General features: G+C 38.5%; 1 protein-coding gene across 1 annotated transcript in view; it reads right to left on the reverse strand.

The window, feature by feature from the left end:
- Nucleotides 1–1,141: 1,141 nt before the first annotated feature.
- Nucleotides 1,142–19,394, reverse strand: part of PRKAR2B (protein kinase cAMP-dependent type II regulatory subunit beta) — a 78,141-nt gene continuing 59,888 nt past the window's right edge. Inside the window, exons 5-11 of the mRNA XM_006774939.2 lie at nt 18,562–18,668; nt 15,784–15,937; nt 11,560–11,661; nt 10,306–10,380; nt 7,331–7,396; nt 7,064–7,202; nt 1,142–3,172 (exon numbers count right to left, since the gene is read on the reverse strand). Coding sequence (XP_006775002.1) covers nt 3,039–3,172; nt 7,064–7,202; nt 7,331–7,396; nt 10,306–10,380; nt 11,560–11,661; nt 15,784–15,937; nt 18,562–18,668 — 777 coding nt within the window. The 3' untranslated portion in view covers nt 1,142–3,038. The remainder of the gene's footprint in view (nt 3,173–7,063; nt 7,203–7,330; nt 7,397–10,305; nt 10,381–11,559; nt 11,662–15,783; nt 15,938–18,561; nt 18,669–19,394) is intronic.

Consider the following 19,394-nt stretch of genomic DNA (forward strand, 5'->3'; position numbering starts at 1 on the left):
TCTCTTTTTCTTTACCCCTCCCCTCTCTCTTCCACACTCTCTAAAAAAAAATCAATGAGAAAAATATCCTTGGGTGAGGATTAACAACAAAATAATGATAATAATAATAATAAAGGGGAAAACTTTTTATGTTAAAAGAGTGTTCTCTGAGACATTCTTTTTTTCAAAAACTGATTTTAGAGGCAGAAAGGAAGAGAGAAAAGAGAAGCATTGATTTGTATCATGCATTCTTTGGTTGATTATTGTATGTCCCCTGACTGGAGATCAAACCCGCAACCTTGGTGTATTGGGACGACGTGCTAACCCAATGAGCTGCCTGGCCAGAGCCTCTGAGAATTCTTAGCCACATATAATACATCCTTGAATGAAACTTCAACAGAGAATTTCCAGACAGTAGTAAGGTTTCTTAATTAGTGATTAATAACATCCACAAGTCAAATGAGAGGCATTTTAGATACTTTGACATAAATTCCTTAGCCAGATTTATTTGGTAATCTAATATACCACAATTATATAAACATACCACAATTATATGAATAGATTTTTTAAAACTCTGTTGCCATTCAGAACCACACTTTCTTGCCACACTATGCTCAGTAGTTAGTTTTCACATATGCTCTCAGCTTTCCACGTGGTACAGTATGCACTATGGAAGTCATATTAATAACAAACCAGCCCTGACCGGGGGGCTCGGTTGGAGTGTCGCCCCATGCACCAACAGGCTGTGGGTTTGATTTCTGGTCACGGCACATACCGAGGTTGTGGGTTTGATTCTTGGTTGCAGTGTATATGGGAGGCAACCAATTGATGAGGCTCTCTCAAATTGATGTCTATTTCTCCTCTTCCTCTCTAAAAAAAAAGTCACTGAAAACATATCCTCAGGCCCTGGTCCATGTGACTTAGAGCATTGTCCTGTGCACTGGTAGGTTGCAGGTTCGGTTCCAGGTCAGGGAACATACCTAAGTTGCGGGTTCAATCCCTGGTCTGGACATGTATGGGAAGCAACCTGTTTCACATTAATGTTTCTCTCTCTCTCTCTTTCTCTTCCTCCTGCTCTAAAATCAATTTTAAAGAAATACTGTCAGGTGAGAATTTTTTTTAATGGGCCAAAATAAAAATTCATTAAACACAATTAACATAGTATATTATAAAAGTGTGCTTTATTAATAAGGAAAATTTAAATATAACCAATACTGAAAATAATGTAACTGGCACAGCCTCAGAGTTCTTTATTAAACAGGCATTTTTTGCTATTCCATGAATAGTTAGCAATGAGCTTATGCATCAAAACAGTGAATATAGAATACAGAATGATAAACCAGAAATGTGGGGCCCTGTGTTTTTTTTATTAACATGGCGTTTAAAATAAAATCGAACAGAAAACAAGTCATGTTATCCAAAGTATTGAGCTAATTTCATAGTAGCTTCCTTGTTCTGTTAATTAAACTTTGGGACATTGAAACACAGGCTAGGGGAGATGAATGCATAGAAAACATTGCTCTATTCATTTACCTCCCAGTCTACAAAAAAAAAAAAAAAAAGAAAGAAAACAAATAATCTTCATGTAGTAAGTTCTCTTCCTACAAGAAAGTTTGCAAAATTGTTAAAGTATTCTAAAATGTGGCTGAAGTTATGCTTTACAACTTCTTGTGTATATATATAAAATCTGGTTCACATTTTAAACCACATTTTCATTATACAAGAAAGACCATAAACATTCTCTAATAAGACCACACTAGCCACAGAATAATTTTACTTGTGTATATATTTCTTTAAAACATGTTTCCAAAGTGGAACTGATTGGTTAAAAGTCAACTGGTTAAAATTAAACTCTCTAGACATTGGGTTCATGTAGGCTAGAAATGTAAGGCTACACTGCTTTGGTTGAATATAATTCCTCCTATGCAGCCAAAAATAAGTCTATAAATTACCGATGAAAATCTGTTCCGGTTGAGTTCATTCTGCACTAAAGCAAATGGCGAAGCCTAATGTACATTTGGCATGGGCAGAAATTCCTTTTATCTTTGCATATGATTTTGTTTCTAAAAATTTATTTCTACCATCTTGGAGGAAACCTATGGGAGCAGATGTCTGAAAGAAAGCTACTATGGATATCAAACGAAGAACAGAAATAATCTGTGGGGATGGTAAGGACGCCAAATTATTTTTGGTAACAGTTTTTTTGTAGTATATGTAAGATCTTAGACTTTTAGAAGACAACAAGTAAATTAAAATAGCTTTTCAAAAAAACCCTGTGACATTAAATGTCAAAGCCAAATTTTTAAAGATAAAGGATACAGAGAATTGCAAATGAAAAAGGAAGCCGAGGGAAAAAGTGTTAACGATCCCTTACTTAAAAAAAAGATTCTTCCTATTACAGTGACTCAGTTGCCTGTCCTTAAAACCATTGGTTACTGACATTATGCCAAAGAAGTCAAAATGTACTTTATTGCAAAAATATAAAAGGTTTTTAAATTGCATATGATGTTTTATACCATTTCACCAGTAGGCCAAGGCCAGCATATAACTTTTCAAGCCAGGAAAACTTTAAAAGAAAAATGATTAAAATTGTACTTACTATATATATATATAATGAGTTGTAAAAAGAATGAGATGCCATGCTGTAGAGCATGATTCACTGCCGAGTCCCCTCTTACACGGGCAGTCACTGACACATCATTCTGAGTAAGTCAAAACAAACACAGATCACCTATGATAACATCCTTTAATTATCTCCTTAAACAGATACTTGCGGTATATTACAATCTTTCGAATAAGCCTTTCCGTCAGTTTTGTGGAGTAGAAAATCATTTTATCAGTATGTCGATATTTTTTATGATCTATTCTTTAGAAAGTGATGTTAAAGCCTTTTGCCTATTAAATCACTACTCTGTTTACTGATACATTGTAAATGTAAAAAAAGGAAAAAAACTGGAAATCACAGAAAATGCTTGGCATCTACACAAACACATTCTCAGTGGACTAACCACTACTGTGTAATTTTGTCACTATAGGTCTTCTTGCTCCATACGTTTGCTTCATGCAGTGGGCTCAACAATATCCATGTTTGTTCCAAACAGGGCAACTAATTGTTCTTCGTAGGTGGTGATGTTCCTTTTCATAATTTCCATGCAAGGTCCCAAGAGCCTTTCGAATGCTTGCACATCCATGGCTAAGAAAAGGGGAGAATAAAAGAAAAACGGGTAACATTCTTTGAAAATCTACAGAATTTCTGAGTCATTTATGATATTCTGCCTATGTCAATAATGCAATTATTATTAGGTAAATACACAAGAAAAAGGCGTAAAGGTAAAAATGTTCCACTTGCAAACGAAGTAGAGTCCCTGGGCAATACGATGTGTAAATGCACGGTTGGTGGGGGGGTCCCTGATCCAGGTTGAGAAAAGAATGAGGGACTGTTAAGGGCAAAGCCTTGAAATAAAAAAAAAAAAAATTAGTGATGGCAACACCTGAGTAAATATAAAATCCTCAGAGATGGCAAGGAGTGTTTTCTGTTTCCCTCAGGGTGTACAATGCCATGTCTGGAAGACCAAATGTTACCTTTTACAATTTTTACACTCATACCATTGTCTAGTCACTTAAAAATGGCAACCAAAATAATGCTTTTGTCCACTTCTATAACTATATAAGTCACTTTACCTGCCTGTCTCATGCATTTCTAAAAAATAAATTTATAATACACACATGGAAAATATGATCAGTCTCCACCACAGAACTAACTACAAACTAGAATTCACTTTTTTCTTTTGCCTTTCAAAAAGGTAAAAAGGCAAGGTTTACAAAAATGGAGTGAATGGCCATTCTTGCACTGCTGGCAGCATGTAAATTGGTACAAATAGAAGTGACTTGGCAATATATACCAAAAGCTACAGAAAGAAAACCCACTTCTAAAACCATTTCCAAGGGAAAATCCTACGTATGGAAAAGCAGACTATACACATCAAAAAGGCCCTCCCTCCAAATGGAGCCAAACCCTCAAAATATTTACCAGCATGTGTGTAGGGCTCGGGGCGAGGAGGGGACACAGGACGGGACATTAAACAGTATATAATGTGCATATTACCCTAACAGATTGTTACAGTTTGATGTAATAAAATGAGCATATGCCTAAGTTATAATGAATGAAAAGAGCAGTTTACAAAATCGTTTAAAAACAGAAAACCATGCCTGGGGCAGGACTATAAGGTGAGGCCATAGCCTGGGTGGGTGCAAGTGTCCAGCCTCAGTGACCCCTCCCCCCCCACCTCTCCTTCAGCACAACCCACCGTCTCCACAGCAACTCTCTTTGAGTAATGAAGGAAACTGGAAACTGGGAAACGCAACAAATCAAATGGTCCTCGGCCCAATTACAAAGACTGATCCTGTTACAGGAATGGTGATGAATGGGACTGACCTCAAAGGGTATATGGAGGAGGCAATTCTGAGGCCCCTTGATCATAAGAATTGAGATCTAGGCCCTGGAGGGTAGCTCAGTTGGTTGGAGCATCCTCCCCATACACCAAGGTTGCAGGTTCAATCTCCGGTCAGGGCACATACAAAAATCAACTAATGAACGCATAAATAAGTGGAATAACAAACTGATGTTTCTCTCTCTCTCTCTAAAAAAAAAAAAAAAAATCAATAAATAAAAAAAGAATTTGGATCTAGGTATTCCATACTTTGCAGATGTTGTAAGTACAACAGAAAATGAGCTGTGTATATCTGGGAAAACCTCCAGAAATCTAGTCCTGTGGGAATTCTTTATAAAGTAAAGTATATGAAACTGACAACAGTTTTGTAGTCTATAAAGGGTTAATACTATAGATTTTATTTCCATATTTGAAAAACATCTTTATCCCCTTGGATTATTAAGAGGTAATCACATAATTATTGTACCTCCACACTGTGTACTGGAGTACCTGATTTACTGAAATCATTGTTAGTAAAACTTAAATTCAAATCTATTTTAAAACAAATTTGTAATATATCCTGAGGATCATTTAGAGCAGCGGTTCTCAACCTGTGGGTCGCGACACCTTTGGCAGTCGATCGACCCTTACACAGGGGTCGCCTAAGACCATCCTGCATATCAGGTATTTACATACAATTCATAACAGTAGCAACATTACAGTTGTGAAGTAGCAACGAAAATAATTTTACGGTTGGGTCACAACAGGAGGAACTGTATTTAAAGGGCCAGGAGGTTGAGAACCACTGATTTAGAGCGTCTGTTTTGTACAGATTAAAAAAATCACTTCAGCAAAATGTTTTGGGATAGAACTGTTTGAAAGCAAAAGCAATCTATTTTTTGTTTTTCCATTTTCTCATTTTCAGTATTCATTTATTTTCTGGCATAATATAAATGGCAGAAATGTTTATAAGACTTAAAAAAGTTGAATCTCTTAAAAATTAAAATACGGGTGACCACAAAGTCTGGAATTTTTCCTAACTGATCTTGTTTTGTTCTGATCATTAAACTTACCTGCTTTAGTTAAAAAACAAACAAAAAACAGAAAACCCATGCACATAAAAGATGAGAAGGAACTATAAAAACATTTTAGTTTTTCCTACCTTTTCTTATATCTCAAATTTTCTTTAATGTGAATATAATTTGTTATAGAAAATAATGGGCTTTCACTCACATCACTTTTAGTAATATCTCTACTCAGGGAAATTACCTGTCATTGTCTACCTTCTCTTTTATCCAAGCATAATACTTTAAAGCAGCGGTTGCCACCGGTGGTCCGTGAAGTCCGAAAGGTTGGTGACCGCTGGTTTAAGGAAACCTCTGGAGCAGCAGTCACCAACCGGTGGTCTGTGACCACTGGTGGTCCGTGAAGTCCAAAAGGTGGGCGACCGCTACTTTAAAGTATGATTAATATTATACTTTAAAACCTTTAAAAAGTGACTTCTCTAAGAGGTTAATTCTGAGGATACTAGCACATCTTAAGAACATTAAAGCTAATTTTTTTCTACTAAACTGTGTATGAATAGTGGCTAATTACTGTTGAATCATTTTTTTTAAAAGAAAATGTCATCTATATTGATACTACCTGAATTATATTTTTTATTATTAAATAAGTTATTTCTCATATTTAAAATCTCATTTTCCAGCTAAAGATGGCAGTTCTGCCAAACTACTATATAACATAAGAAGGCAATTAAAAAGCAAAACAATAAGGAAAATTGTACTGTGCTTTGATAACCTAAACATTTGTTTCCTGGGACTATGGTAAGTATTCCCACAGACATTCCAACTTTCCCCACAGAGCTTAATTCACTTTATAAAAATATTGTTTTAGCCTTCTTTTTGAAGAACACAGTGCATGTTGTTTATTTGAGAAGTCATATATAAATTTGGTACTCAGAATTCTTATCCTATCCTATATAATAAAAGGCTAATATGCAAATTGACCAAATGGTGGAAAGACTGGTCGCTATAACATGTACTGACCACCAGGGGGCAGACACTCGATGCAGGAGCTGCCCCCTGGTGGTGAGTGTGCTCCCATAGGGGGAGTGCCGCTCAGCCAAAAGCTGGGCTCATGGCTGGCGAGTGCAGTGGTAGTGGCAGGAGGCTCTCCCACCTCTGTGGCAGCGCTAAGGATGTCTGACTGCTGGCTTGGGTAGCGGGCCTAAGCCGTCAGTTGGACATCCCCCGAGGGCTCCTGGACTTCGAGAGGGCACAGTCTGGGCTGAGGGACCCTCCCCGGGACCCTCCCCCACTCCCCGGCCGAGTGCATGAATTTTCGTGCACCAGGCCTCTCCGTCTCCTGCAAACCTCCTACCAAGGACTAAGCCCACAACCCCGACTGGGAATCGAACCGTGACCTTGTTCATAGGTTGATGCTCAACCAGAGTCACTCCAGCTGGGCTATGTGAAATTGTTTTTTTTTAAAATGGCTTCCATAAACTGATTTTATAATGCAATGAATGCTTCCTTTGTTATGTTGGGGACCATAAAACCTGTGGACCCAATAAAATAATCTGTCCAACATGGATACATAAAACGCAGACACAACATTTCAACCAGGAGAAGCATGCTCACTGTGGCGAGTCCTACCTAAACATTTGACAGTCCCAATGGCGTGTGCAGAGGCTGCTCGAGGTTTGTTGGTTACCAGAGCAAGTTCTCCGAAGTACTGTCCCCGAGAACACCGAGCGATTTCCACCGCACCGTTCTCTTCCACTTCTGCTTTACCCTGACAAGGTAATTAAAAGCATCAGCTTTTACTCTGTGTGTTGAAAAAACAGAAGTTAACCTTCATCTAAACATCAAAAAGAAGACTGATTATGTTCCTAGCTAATTTGTGGATTTGTTAAAACTCACCTTCCTTTTCATAGTAATTTTCACTTCTCCAGATTCTACAATGAAAAAAGAATCAGCCAAATCTCCCTAATAAAACAAAAACAGAGAATGAAAATGCAAATTTTGTTGAGAAAAATCCTCTCGCCTATCATAACCTTGAAGTCAGTCCAACCCCGATGTATAGATGATGTGCCTGGAAAGTGAATCCCCATGGAGAACAGGCTTTATTTATCTTCCTAAATAGAGGTTGTAATGATTTCATTTATAAATTTATTTGAAATAATGTACTCTCTATCATCGCATTTCTGAGTCATGAAAATATGGCAAATAACGCTGGGGTAAGAATTCCACCCAAGCATCAGCCCAGATAACGGCACAGATGTTGGAAAAGGCAGCACCATTCCCAGCAGCACCTGCTCAGTCAGCAGGATTGGCAGCAGGTGCTATGCACGCTGTGTTACAAGTAGTGGCATGGTACCCCAAGATAAGCCACGGACTTTCAAAGAGAATACACCCAGACTTATTTGGAAACTGTAGATACGGGTCCTGATGTTTTGACTGCAGTTAGGGACCAAAGATGCCAGTTTACTGACCATCCACCTCAAGGCCTCAAAACACTGGGGGCTTTGGGGGCTGGGTGAAAAATGTGAAGGGATTAAGCAAAAACAACAAACAAACAAATAAAACCCTTAAAAAAAAGAAAGTGTCATTTCTAACTGCATATCCATTTTTTCTTGGTGGTGGCTTATTTTTGTTAAGTATACTTTTAATGATTTCAGGAGGAAGGACGGGGGGGGGGTGAGAGAGAGAGAGAGAGAGGGAGAGAGAGACATCAATGATGAGAGAGAATCATTGATCGCTGCCTCCTGCACACCCCACACTGGGGATTGAGCCCTCAACCCAGGCATGTACCCTGACCAGGAATCAAACCTCGACCCTCTGGTTGATAGGTCGATGCTCAACCACTGAGCCACGCCAGCTGGGCTTGGTGGTGTTTTTGAATAAACTCTGCTTTGATTTCCAATGCTGCCTTCTGGATTAAATAGTAGAATATAGAAGACAGTAGATTCTGACTTTTCCTGAGCCTCTCAAAGTGATTCTGAAGAAATGTAGGTACTTCAGAACTCTTTAGTACTACAATTCTAGAAATACAGTATCAGATTACATCACAAAATACTGAGTCAAGATTTACTAGTATATTATATGGTATAGACATATATGCTTATAAATGCTTAATAGACAACTAATACCTCAAAATATCTTTAATAAACTCCAAGTAAAGTGTACATATTTCCTTTCCCTTGTCTTTACATCAGGTTTTCATAAGAGCTTCATGTTAACTTTTCAAGTGTTTTGAATCATAGTAGGTCTATCAACTGCTGTGTAATTTAGTTTTCAAAACACGCTCTAAGTCCATGTAAAACTGGTGAAATCGGAGTAAGGTCTATGACCAATGTCAGTTTCCTGGTTTTGAGACTGTGCTACAAGTAATGCAAGATGTGCTGGGAGAAACTGGGTGAACAGTGCATGGGACTTCTCTGTATTATATCTGAAACTTCCTGTGAAGCTATAATTATGTCAAAATAAAAGGCTAAAATAAAATCATTTCAAAAGTGCTCTGTATTTTTAATCAATTTATATAGCAGAACCTTAGCCCTGTTTTCTAATTTGATTCCACATTTCCCCAACCCTTCACTGCTCTAATCTGTAAGTGTGTGGGGTGGGGGTGGGGGGATTATTCTTTCCTCTGTCTCACAGACTTCAAATCTTGTTTCACATATACCCAAAGAAAATACACTATTTTATTTTTTAAAATCCTCACCTGAGGATATTTTTTCCATTGATTTTTAGACAGAGTAGAAGGGAGGGACAAGGGTGAGAGAGCAGGTAGAGGGGGAGAAGGAGACAGAGAGAGAGATGAGAGAGACACAGTGATGTGTTTGCCTCCCAAACAAGCCCAAGGTGTGTGCCCTTTTGACTGGGACTTCAACCCATGACCCTTCAGCCTGTGGGCGATGCTCTAACCACTGAGAAAAACCAGCCAGTGCAAGAGAGAATGTTTTAGAAAAACAGTACAACATAATATCTGATAAAAATTACAGAATCTGGCCCTAGCCGGTTTGGCTCAGTGGACAGAGCGTCAGCCTGCGGACTGAAGGGTCCCGGGTTCGATTCCGGCCAAGGGCATATACCTGGGTTGTGGGCTCGTCTCCAGTGGGGGGTCTGCAGGAGGCAGCCGATCAATGAGTCTCTCTCATCATTGATGTTTCCATCTCTCTCTCCCTCTCCCTTCCTCTCTGAAATCAGTAAAAAAAATTACAGAATTTATTAAAAATCTGTTTAAATCATTTGCCCAATACTCCAAAAATGTAACGAGGAATAAGGTGCTACCCATGTGGTTTATTTGTGAACTTCAACTGTCTTCATAAATCCTACTTCCGAGCAGCCCTATTCTCACCACGGCATGCATTACTTACTACTGTCTCCAACTGGGGTCTTAGGAAAGATTTGTGGTTAAATAGCACGTTGGCCCTTTTTTAGTATCTGGAAGCCAACACAGTACATGGTACAGTGTGTTCCCTTCTTGGTTAATTTTTTCAGGGAGCAGCCTCAGGTGTCATTGTGAACTGATCACAGAAAATTCTAGTATCTTCCAATGTACCTTCTGAGTCCTTATTAATCTCACAGAACACTCACCTGTTTTTTTCCTCTTATAAATGGCATCTTATTATTCTTTATATACATGTCATGTACAAGTATAAAATTATGCAGAAATCCATTTGATGATTTAAAATATATTCATTAGGAGTTAATTATATAAATAAAAGTATTCAAATAGCTTAATGGCTATAAATGAAACCATTTTTTTAACTGGTCAATGGTAAAAGTAATACTCATTTAATCCATCACTACATGCTAAAATTCATCAAGATATACAATGTATAAGAACCTTTTGGGATAGAACCCTAAACTATATTACGTAAAAAGGATAATACCTGAGCAATGATTTGTTCTCCGTCGTTGTATACTTTGGTGCCTATCACATCTACCACTTTCAGGCGTTCAGAAACCTACAAAGGAAAAAAGACTATTAAACAGATTAACTGGGAAATCTTATCTATTTCAGAGGTTTAAAAATTGGTAGCCTAAAAGCCAAATAAACCGAGCAGCATGTGGGTTTGTGTGTGTGATATCAAACATTCCGCCTGCATTTTCACCTGGCAACAATAAACTTTGGTGAAATAGCAGCTGTTTCTTTAGATGGAGCACATGGTCTCCAGTTTACCAAAATCCCATCCTCGGGGCTTGGTTTTTCCTTTTTATGTTGCTTGCCTAGCTCTGAGTGCATTTGGACTTCCAACCCCTGATCTATTTTTACTTAAAGAGATGCTGCTAGAGAAGATCAGCTGCCGATTATGCATTCTGTAATGTAGCCAAAATTTCTGCCAGGCATATACTGACAATACAACAAAGATACTTCAGTAGATGAGTCAGTACTAACCACAAAGTATTTGGCCCAGATGCCGGAAGGATGATGTTGCCAGCCGCCAAGATGGGAAAGAGGGGCAGAGTAGATTTAGGATGTGAGATTTGATATGTCTATTAGGTGTCCAAGAGGAAACGTTAAATATGCAATGAGATGAATAAGTCTGGCATTCTAGGGAGGGACCTTGTCCGATGATGTCAATTTTAAAAGACATCAACACACAGTGTTTAAAGCCAGGGGATCTGACAAGTTCACCAAGTGAATAAGAGTAGCCTGAATAAAGTAGCAAAGATGGCTGAGAAGAGGAGGCCAGTGAGGACATGAGGGTTGTTTTCTTTTTGTAATTTGAAGGATTTATTTTTTGGTGAGGGGGAGAATTTTGTTCTATTTTTTGTTTCTTTTCCATGGTATGTTTATAATAGACACTCATTACATGGAGTTAATATTGACAGTGTGCATTTAGATCATCTCTCCCTATAAAGGTATAATTAGTGGCTACTGCTGACATTTACATGGTTATTTTAAGTCTGCTTTTAGAAAGGGACCACATATACCTCTGCTGTAGATGCTCGCAGGAATCTATTACTTATAAACAATAAAACAAATGCAGTTATAGGTGGTAAAAGAAATACTGAGCTATATAAAACCATAATTTAATCTTTTAATGAAAATACGGATTTTTTATTCAAAGAAAATTTTGTATAGAAATAAACATTCCTAAGGAAACAGAAGCTTTTAAAACAAAATAAAAACATATACTTACTTCCAAAGATTTAAGGAATGGCAGTGACTCGATAAAATTTTCATACATTTTTCTCTTTTTGGCATTATTTTTTACAATTATTCTCCTGAAGGTTACCCTGTCCTAAAAGCAGAATTTAAAATGTTATTATACTTTTAATGTTACTTAAGATTTTTATTTCTTTAAGCATAAAATATAGAGCCATATAAAATGTTATTTTCAGTTTTTTAACGAAGAATCAGTTTATTCAGAGATTTACCACCATGTAATTAGGCTAAACCCACAAGGTGGCACTGTTGCACCATTTACAAAACTAGATACTAGCACTGTGTTCTTTTTCCACCTCAACTTTGAGATATAATTTACTTAAAAGTATACAAGTGATTTGATACACTTATACACTGACATGACCAGCACAGTAGAGTTAGTTAAAAGCCTTTATCGCCTCACATAATTAACATTTCTCCTTTGTAGTAAGAACATTAAGATTCACTTTTAGCAACTTTCAAATATATAATACAATACTGTTAACTATAATCATCACACTGTATATTAGATCCCAGAATTTATTCATCTGATAATTGGGATTTTGTAGCCTTTGACAAATATCTTCCCATTTCCTCCACCCTCATCCCCTGGCAACCACCACTGTACTCAGTTTCTATGAGTTTGCACTAGCACTCAGTTCTTTTACCATAAACAATACCTTACAGTATTACAAAATCCTTTCAAGAAGACATGACCAGCATTTTTTTCTTTTGTTAATCCGCACCTGAGGATATTTTTTCCATTGATTTTGAGAGAGAGTAGAAGGGAGGGAAGGAAAGGGAGAAGGATAGAAACATGGATGTGAGAGTGAGACATCCCCTGGTTGCCTTCCACAGTGTCCAGACCAGGGCTGGGGATCAAACCTGCAACCCAGGTATGTGCCCTTGACCAGGAATCAAATCCACAACACTTCAGGGCAGTGGCCAACACTCTAACCTTTGAGCGACACTGGCCAGCATGATCAGCATTTATGAGGTATAATTGACATATAACATTAGTTTCAGGTGTAAAACATAATGATTCAATATTTGTATATATTGCAAAACGATCACCACAATAAGCTTAGTTAATATCCGTCACTTTACATAGTTAAAAAAACCTTTTTCTTTGTGATGAGAACTTTAACAATCTACTCCTGTAGCAACTTTCTTCTTTCATTATTTGATATACATTTTAAATCATTTTTTATTTTTCAATTACACTGGACAATACAATATCATATTACTTTCAAATGTACACTCCAGTGATTAGTCATTATAATCAGTGGTCACCAACCGGTGGTCCTCGGACCACTGGTGTCTGTGAGGTCCGAAAGGTTGGCGACCGCTGCATTATATAACTTACTAAGTGATCATCCCGATAAATCTGGTACCCATCTAACACCATACATAGTTACTAGAATATTATTGACTAGAATATTATATTCTCTTTGCTATACTTTACATCCCCATGACTATTCTGTAACAACCAATTTTCTTAATCCCTCTGTCTTTTTCACCTGTCTTTCCAGTAGCCCTCCCATCTAGCAATTGTCAAAATGTTCTCTATTTATGAGTCTGTTTCTGTTCTGCTTGTTTGCTTACTTTGTTTTTTTTAGATTCAATTGTTGATAAATATATACTTATTGTCTTAATTGCCATTTTATTATTCACATTTTTTAAACATTAAAAAAGATGTGTTTTTTTTGAGAGAGAGGAAGAGGGAGAGAAACATCGATATGAGAGCATAAAATTGATTTGCTGCCTCCTACACGCCCCTTATAGGGGATAGAGCATGCAACCTGGGCATGTGCCCTGACTGGGAATCGAATTGGCAACCTTTTGATCCACAGGATGATGCCCAACCGAGATACACCAGCCAGGGCTGTTCATATATTCCAGCACCACCACCCCCTTCTTGAAGAAGGCCCTTTAACATTTCATGTAATACTGCTTTGGTAGTGATGAATTCCTTTAGCTTTTTCTTGTCTGGAAAGCTCTTTGTATAACCTTTGATTCTAAATGATAACTTTGGTAGGTAGAGTAGTCTTGGTTGTAGGTCCTTGTTTTTCATCACTTAGAACATTTCTTGCCAATCCCTTCTGGTCTGTAAAGTTTCATTTGAGAAATCACCTGACAGTCTTATGGGAACTTTCTTGTAGGTAATAACTGCTTTTCTCTTCATTTAAGATTCTCTGTCTTTAACATTTTGCATTTTAATTATGTTGTGCCTCTTTGGGTTCATCTTATTTGGAACTTTCTGGACTTCCTGGACTTGTATGTCTACTTCCTTCACAAGGTTAGGGAAGTTTTCTGTCACTATTTTTTCAAACAGATTTTCAGTTTCTTACTCTCTCTGTTCTCCTTCTGGTACTCCCCATGATGCGAATATTGGTATGCTTAAAGTTGTCAGAGAGGTTCCTTACCCTATGTACATTTCCACCTCCCCCACCCCCCAAAAAATGTTTGCTGTTCTGATTGAGTGTTTTTTGCCTCCTTATATTCCAAATTACTGATTTGATCCTTGGCTTCAACTACTCTACTGTTGATTACCGGTAAATTATTCATTTCAGTTAGGGTATCCTTCATTTCTGACTGGTTCTTTTTTTATGGTTTGCATGTCCTCTTTTATGCTGATGAAGCACTCACTAAGTTCACTGAGCATTCTTATAACCAGTGTTTTTAACTCTGCATCTAGCAGATTGCTTGTCTCTATTTTAATTAGTTCTTTTTTAAGGGAGCTTTGTTTTCTTCTTCCATTTGGGAGGTGTTCCTTTGTATTCTCATTTTGGCAGCTTCCTTGTGTTTGTTTCTATCAATTAGGTAGAGCTGCTACGTCTCTCAGGCTTGGTGGCCTCATGTAGTAGAAGCTCCATAGGGTCCAGTGGCACAGCTTTCCTCAATCACCCAAGCTGGGCACCGGGTGCACCCGCCTGTCCCCCATGTGGTCTGTGTATACCTCCCTGTTGTAGTTGAGCCTTGATTGCTATTGGCATGTCAATGGGAGGGATTTACCCCCAGACTTATTGGCTACAAGGACTGACTACAACCACTGTCCACCAACCACCATGGAGGATCAGCTGTGCGGGCGCCTACCTCACAGAGCAGGGCTTAATCCAGTGGGGTTCTGGTGCCTGCTGAGTCTGCCCCTTGAGTGTGCCACTTGTAGAGGTGGTTGGGTGGTGCTCTGATGTCCTGTGGGTGCACTGGCTCTGGGGCCTCCAGGGAAGTGCCGGCCAAGGTCAGCCACTGCCTATGTTCTGCCCACAGGTTACAATACGGTCAAACCTCGTTTCTCGAACATCTCCCACCTAGAACAATCTGGTTTTCGACTAAGAGGTTTACAAAAATGTCTTGGTTGCCGACCAAAACTTAACAGTTTTCGACCTGACAACCCTTTCATGCTGATACCTCAGCATCACAAAAGCATCTCTCGGGCGGTAAAGGAGATGTTTTTGTTGCTGGCGAAATCAATGGTTAGCACAATTTTAAAACATAATGCTGCTAAGGGTGTGAAAGTGCTCACAAAACAACAATCACAGGCAACTGAATAGGTAGAAAACCTGTTGTTTGGATAAATGAAAAGCAGTTAACCAGTAACAGCATTTCGGAGGCAGTGATATATTAAATTTTTTTTCAGGCTAGCAGGGATGGTTCTGTATACTTGAGAAGTTTTAATTGTAGATTAAACAGTACATTAGACATGTATTGCATATAAGAAAGGTTAAAACAGAAAATCATTTGGGGGTCTGGAATGGATTATTTCAATTTACACTATTTCTCTACTGGGAGAGAATGATTCGGTTTTCAAACAATTTGCCTCTCGAACAGCCATCTGAGCAAATTAAGTTTGAGAAGTGAGGTTCCATTGTCCTGACACAGAAAGCTGTGTCAAGAAATAGCACTGAAGGCTTTGGTTGTTTATTGTGTGGCTGGCTGGTTATAAGGGAATAAAAGAGGACCATTTTGGATCTGAGTGTCTTTTCCCAGGACGAGTACATTCAGCACCTGACTTGACTGGGGAAAACGACATGAAGATTTCACTCAGCCCGGTCTTAGTGCCCAACCTTTCAATATCCAGTAGTTGCTTAGTAAAATCGCCTGGTGCCTGGTGATCCCAAATAAACCCACCTATTCGAAATAAAATACGGTCTCTACCTGGTTGTTGTCATAATGCTTTTTACAAATAACACCGAGCTCAAAGAAATATGTCACTCACCAAACCCCACAGAGCACCAGGAGAGGTAGCAGTGATTGTAGCTGCTCTGGGTGTGTTGTACATTAAGGCCAGTTCTCCAAAGCTCCCACGATTATCGTAGTTACCAACACATCTTCCAACACCATCACATTTCACATAAATATCGAAGGTTCCTCTGTTGGACACAGGGAAAATAAGAGGCAAAAGTAATTCAGGTAAAACCTCATTCCAATAAAACCCGATGTGAGAGAAAAGCCCTGTGTGTACAATAAAATCTCATTCCCAGCCTCCCTTTCCCCTCCGATGACAATAAGCAGTAAAAGGGCATTAACATATGCCAGAGACACCAAGTGGTCCAGACAAGCATGAAGGAACCATCAACTAGACAAGGGTGAGGACCATACTTGGGCCTGCTGGGGATAATGAGGCAAAACAATACAAATTTGAGGTAGTAAAATAAATGCTAAAAATATAACTAAGAGCAACCAAGCAGTATATGCATAGACTGCTATCTGAGAGAATGTATATGAAAATGCTGACTGCAGTTATCTGTAAGCATGGGAACAGTGAAAGATTCCAGGGACATTAACTCTCTCATTAAAAAGTTTCTGTTTCTAAAATGAACATGTATTACTTTGAGATCAGAAGAAAGTAACTATGTATATGTTTGTATATATATAAAATAGTTCTAACAACTTGGTCAATCACTACTGTACAGTACTTGTGAAGGTCCGCTATCATCTAGGAAGGGCTGGCGAACTGTGGCCCACACACTGGCTGCCTGCTTTTGCAGATAGTTTTACTGGACACAAACACATGGGTTTATGCGTAACCGATAGCTGATGTGGGCTGTGAAGGCAGAGCTGAGTAGCTGCAAAGAGGCCACATGGCCCACAAAGCCTAACAAATTTACATCATCTGGCCCTTCACTTTACATCAAACCCTAACTAAGAAAAAGCATAAAACGTGGCAAAAATTCAGACTAAATACCTGATCCTGGTAATTTTACAGTTTCTCTGTGCTTATCTTTTAGTTGGAGTTCTTTTGCTAGGCGAATAAGCCTCATTTTGCATGCTACTGAACTGCATACGTCCAGATCCTATATTTACGTGAACTGCACTCTTCTGTGAGGGCTGGAGAACAAGGCTTCAAGGCCTGCTGAAGCGCCTGTGATGGCAAACGGTTCTTTGGCTTTATCTTATTGGTTAAAGCAGTGATGGCGAACCTTCTGAGCTCGGCGTGTCAGCATTTTGAAAAACCCTAACTTAACTCTGGTGCCGTGTCACATATAGAAATTTTTTGATATTTGCAACCATAGTAAAACAAAGACTTATATTTTTGATATTTATTTTATATACTTAAATGTCATTTAAGAAAGAAAAATCAACCAAAAAAAAGGAGTTTGCGTGTCACCGCTGACACGCGTGCCATAGGTTCGCCATCACTGGGTTAAAGCCTAACACAGACGCAAAAGGGAGTGCTTTTATTAAAAGATGGATTAGGAATGGTAAAAACACAATACAAACAAAAACGTAAAAACATAAAGAAAGATATTAATGAATAAGGAAGGGAATGCTGACTTTTAATACAATTCACAGACAGAATGGCTATTTCAAGGGTACCATCTAGAATTTTTTCATGAATAATTGTTTTTCACGTGTAGATTGATCCTTCTATTTCAGATTATTTACACTTTTGAACTAAAACTGTTCTCTACATTTTCTACTTTGAATAAGATAAAATATACAATAAACGTGCTGATGAGAAAGAAAGTAAGCAATAGTCCAGTTGAAATCACGAATCTAACATCTGTTAAAATACTGTGTGCTGCTTTTTTATATAGATCCCTTCCCCGATAATATGAGGCCTCAGGCATGGAAAGAACACAGAGAGACCTGGCGGCGGGGTTGGCTCTACACCCATCATCTGGGTGATCTTAACCTACTCACGTCACTCCTGTGTGCCTGGGAGTTTTCACCTGCCAAATGGGTGACTAGGATCTACCTGGAAAGGATGTGCTACAGACAAACGTAAGGGAATTATTATAGTCAAACTACCTACTAAGAGAAGATTAATCCTGTACTGTATGTGGGGTTCTATATGCCCCTACAATTAAATACAAGTACACAGTTGAATACATTTCTGAGGTGTTTCACTGATGAAAGCCATTAATGATACCAAAACCATGACTTTAACTTACACAGGAGACAAGTGGTTCTGTTCTGTTCTAAAATCAGACTCCACCGCAGCTCTAGCTACGACTGCCTTGGCAACAGCTCCCTAAGGTCACGGGAGCATGTGGGATGAGGGAATGGAGGCATCAGTGAAAACCCTTGATTCAGAGAGCAGCACTGCTGAGTTACGAAAGGCAGCACCCAGAGTCAGGATCAAGGAACGAGGACTAAGCAAACAGATGGCGAATCATTTTCCGCAAGGCTTCTGAGCTGAACACAGTTGTACCCAGAGAAGCAAATGTGATCCAATAAATCAGGCCGGAGACGATCTGTGTCCCACACAAAGCGAGAAGGGCTGGGGATACCAACTGTCTCATGAATACGTCATCATTGCTTCACAAAAGTGAAGAAATACAGACTCCGTTCAGACTGCTCTCTATTACATTTTAGAACTCTTAACCTAATTACCCCTAAAAGCATCCAGAGCGGGGTTACAGCGCCTATTAGGTAGAAATCAGAGTAAAGAGGCAAAAGCAACTATGTATTAATTTGCTATCATTTTAACAATTGAAATTTTACACGAAAGGTTCTTTACATCTCAGTAGGGAAGTTATGCAAAACTTACCTATCGATTACGTAAAAGTTGTCCCCATCATCACCTTGATCAATTACGTGTTCCCCTTCTTTGACCAATTTTTCAAACATGGCATCTAATACTTGAGACATCTGCTCCTATTTTTTTTAAAAAAAGAAAAGATACAATCTTTATGTTTATCTAGAACATGTTTTCCTAATAATCATAATTAGTTTTATATTTCTGTGAACAAGTGCAAAAAATTGGAAATACTACCATTGCTATTAAGTCATGTCAAAAAAGAAACAACAGTCTTTCTGATCACATACAAAGATGATTAAATATTTACTCTTATATTCAATATCTAAATGAAAGTAATTATCATTAGTCTATTTCAGAATATTTGCAATTATCACCACTTTAACATGAAAAATTAACCACCAAACCACATAAACTTTGTGAAATACAATCTTAGCAACTAAAACGACCAGGTTAAGCAAAGAACTATTGCAAATATCTTAGGGGGGCGGGGGAGGGATACAAGTGGAAAACACAGACTGAAGAAACAAGATGCTCTGGATGAAAAACACGGACAGACCACATGTCACTCTTCCTTTTGAACATTTCACAGGCAACATGAAGGTATGAATACACAGTGTAGAGTATGGGAAGGGGAAACTGATGGAGGTGAGATTGCTATAGCACAGGTGAGCTAAATGGCAGGTGGCAGAGAGAGGGCACAGCCCAAAGTAGGGTAGATGGGCCTGCAGCGTGAAGGGGTCAACCAACCGTCAGGACACCATCAGGCTGGAAAACACCTGGCCCGGTCAGGATGGGACCGATTCACCAACACTTAATTTCCCTTTTCTGTTTGTTTTGTTAAT

Source organism: Myotis davidii, unplaced genomic scaffold, assembly GCF_000327345.1.
Source record: "Myotis davidii unplaced genomic scaffold, ASM32734v1 scaffold125, whole genome shotgun sequence".
Lineage (NCBI taxonomy): Eukaryota > Metazoa > Chordata > Mammalia > Chiroptera > Vespertilionidae > Myotis > Myotis davidii.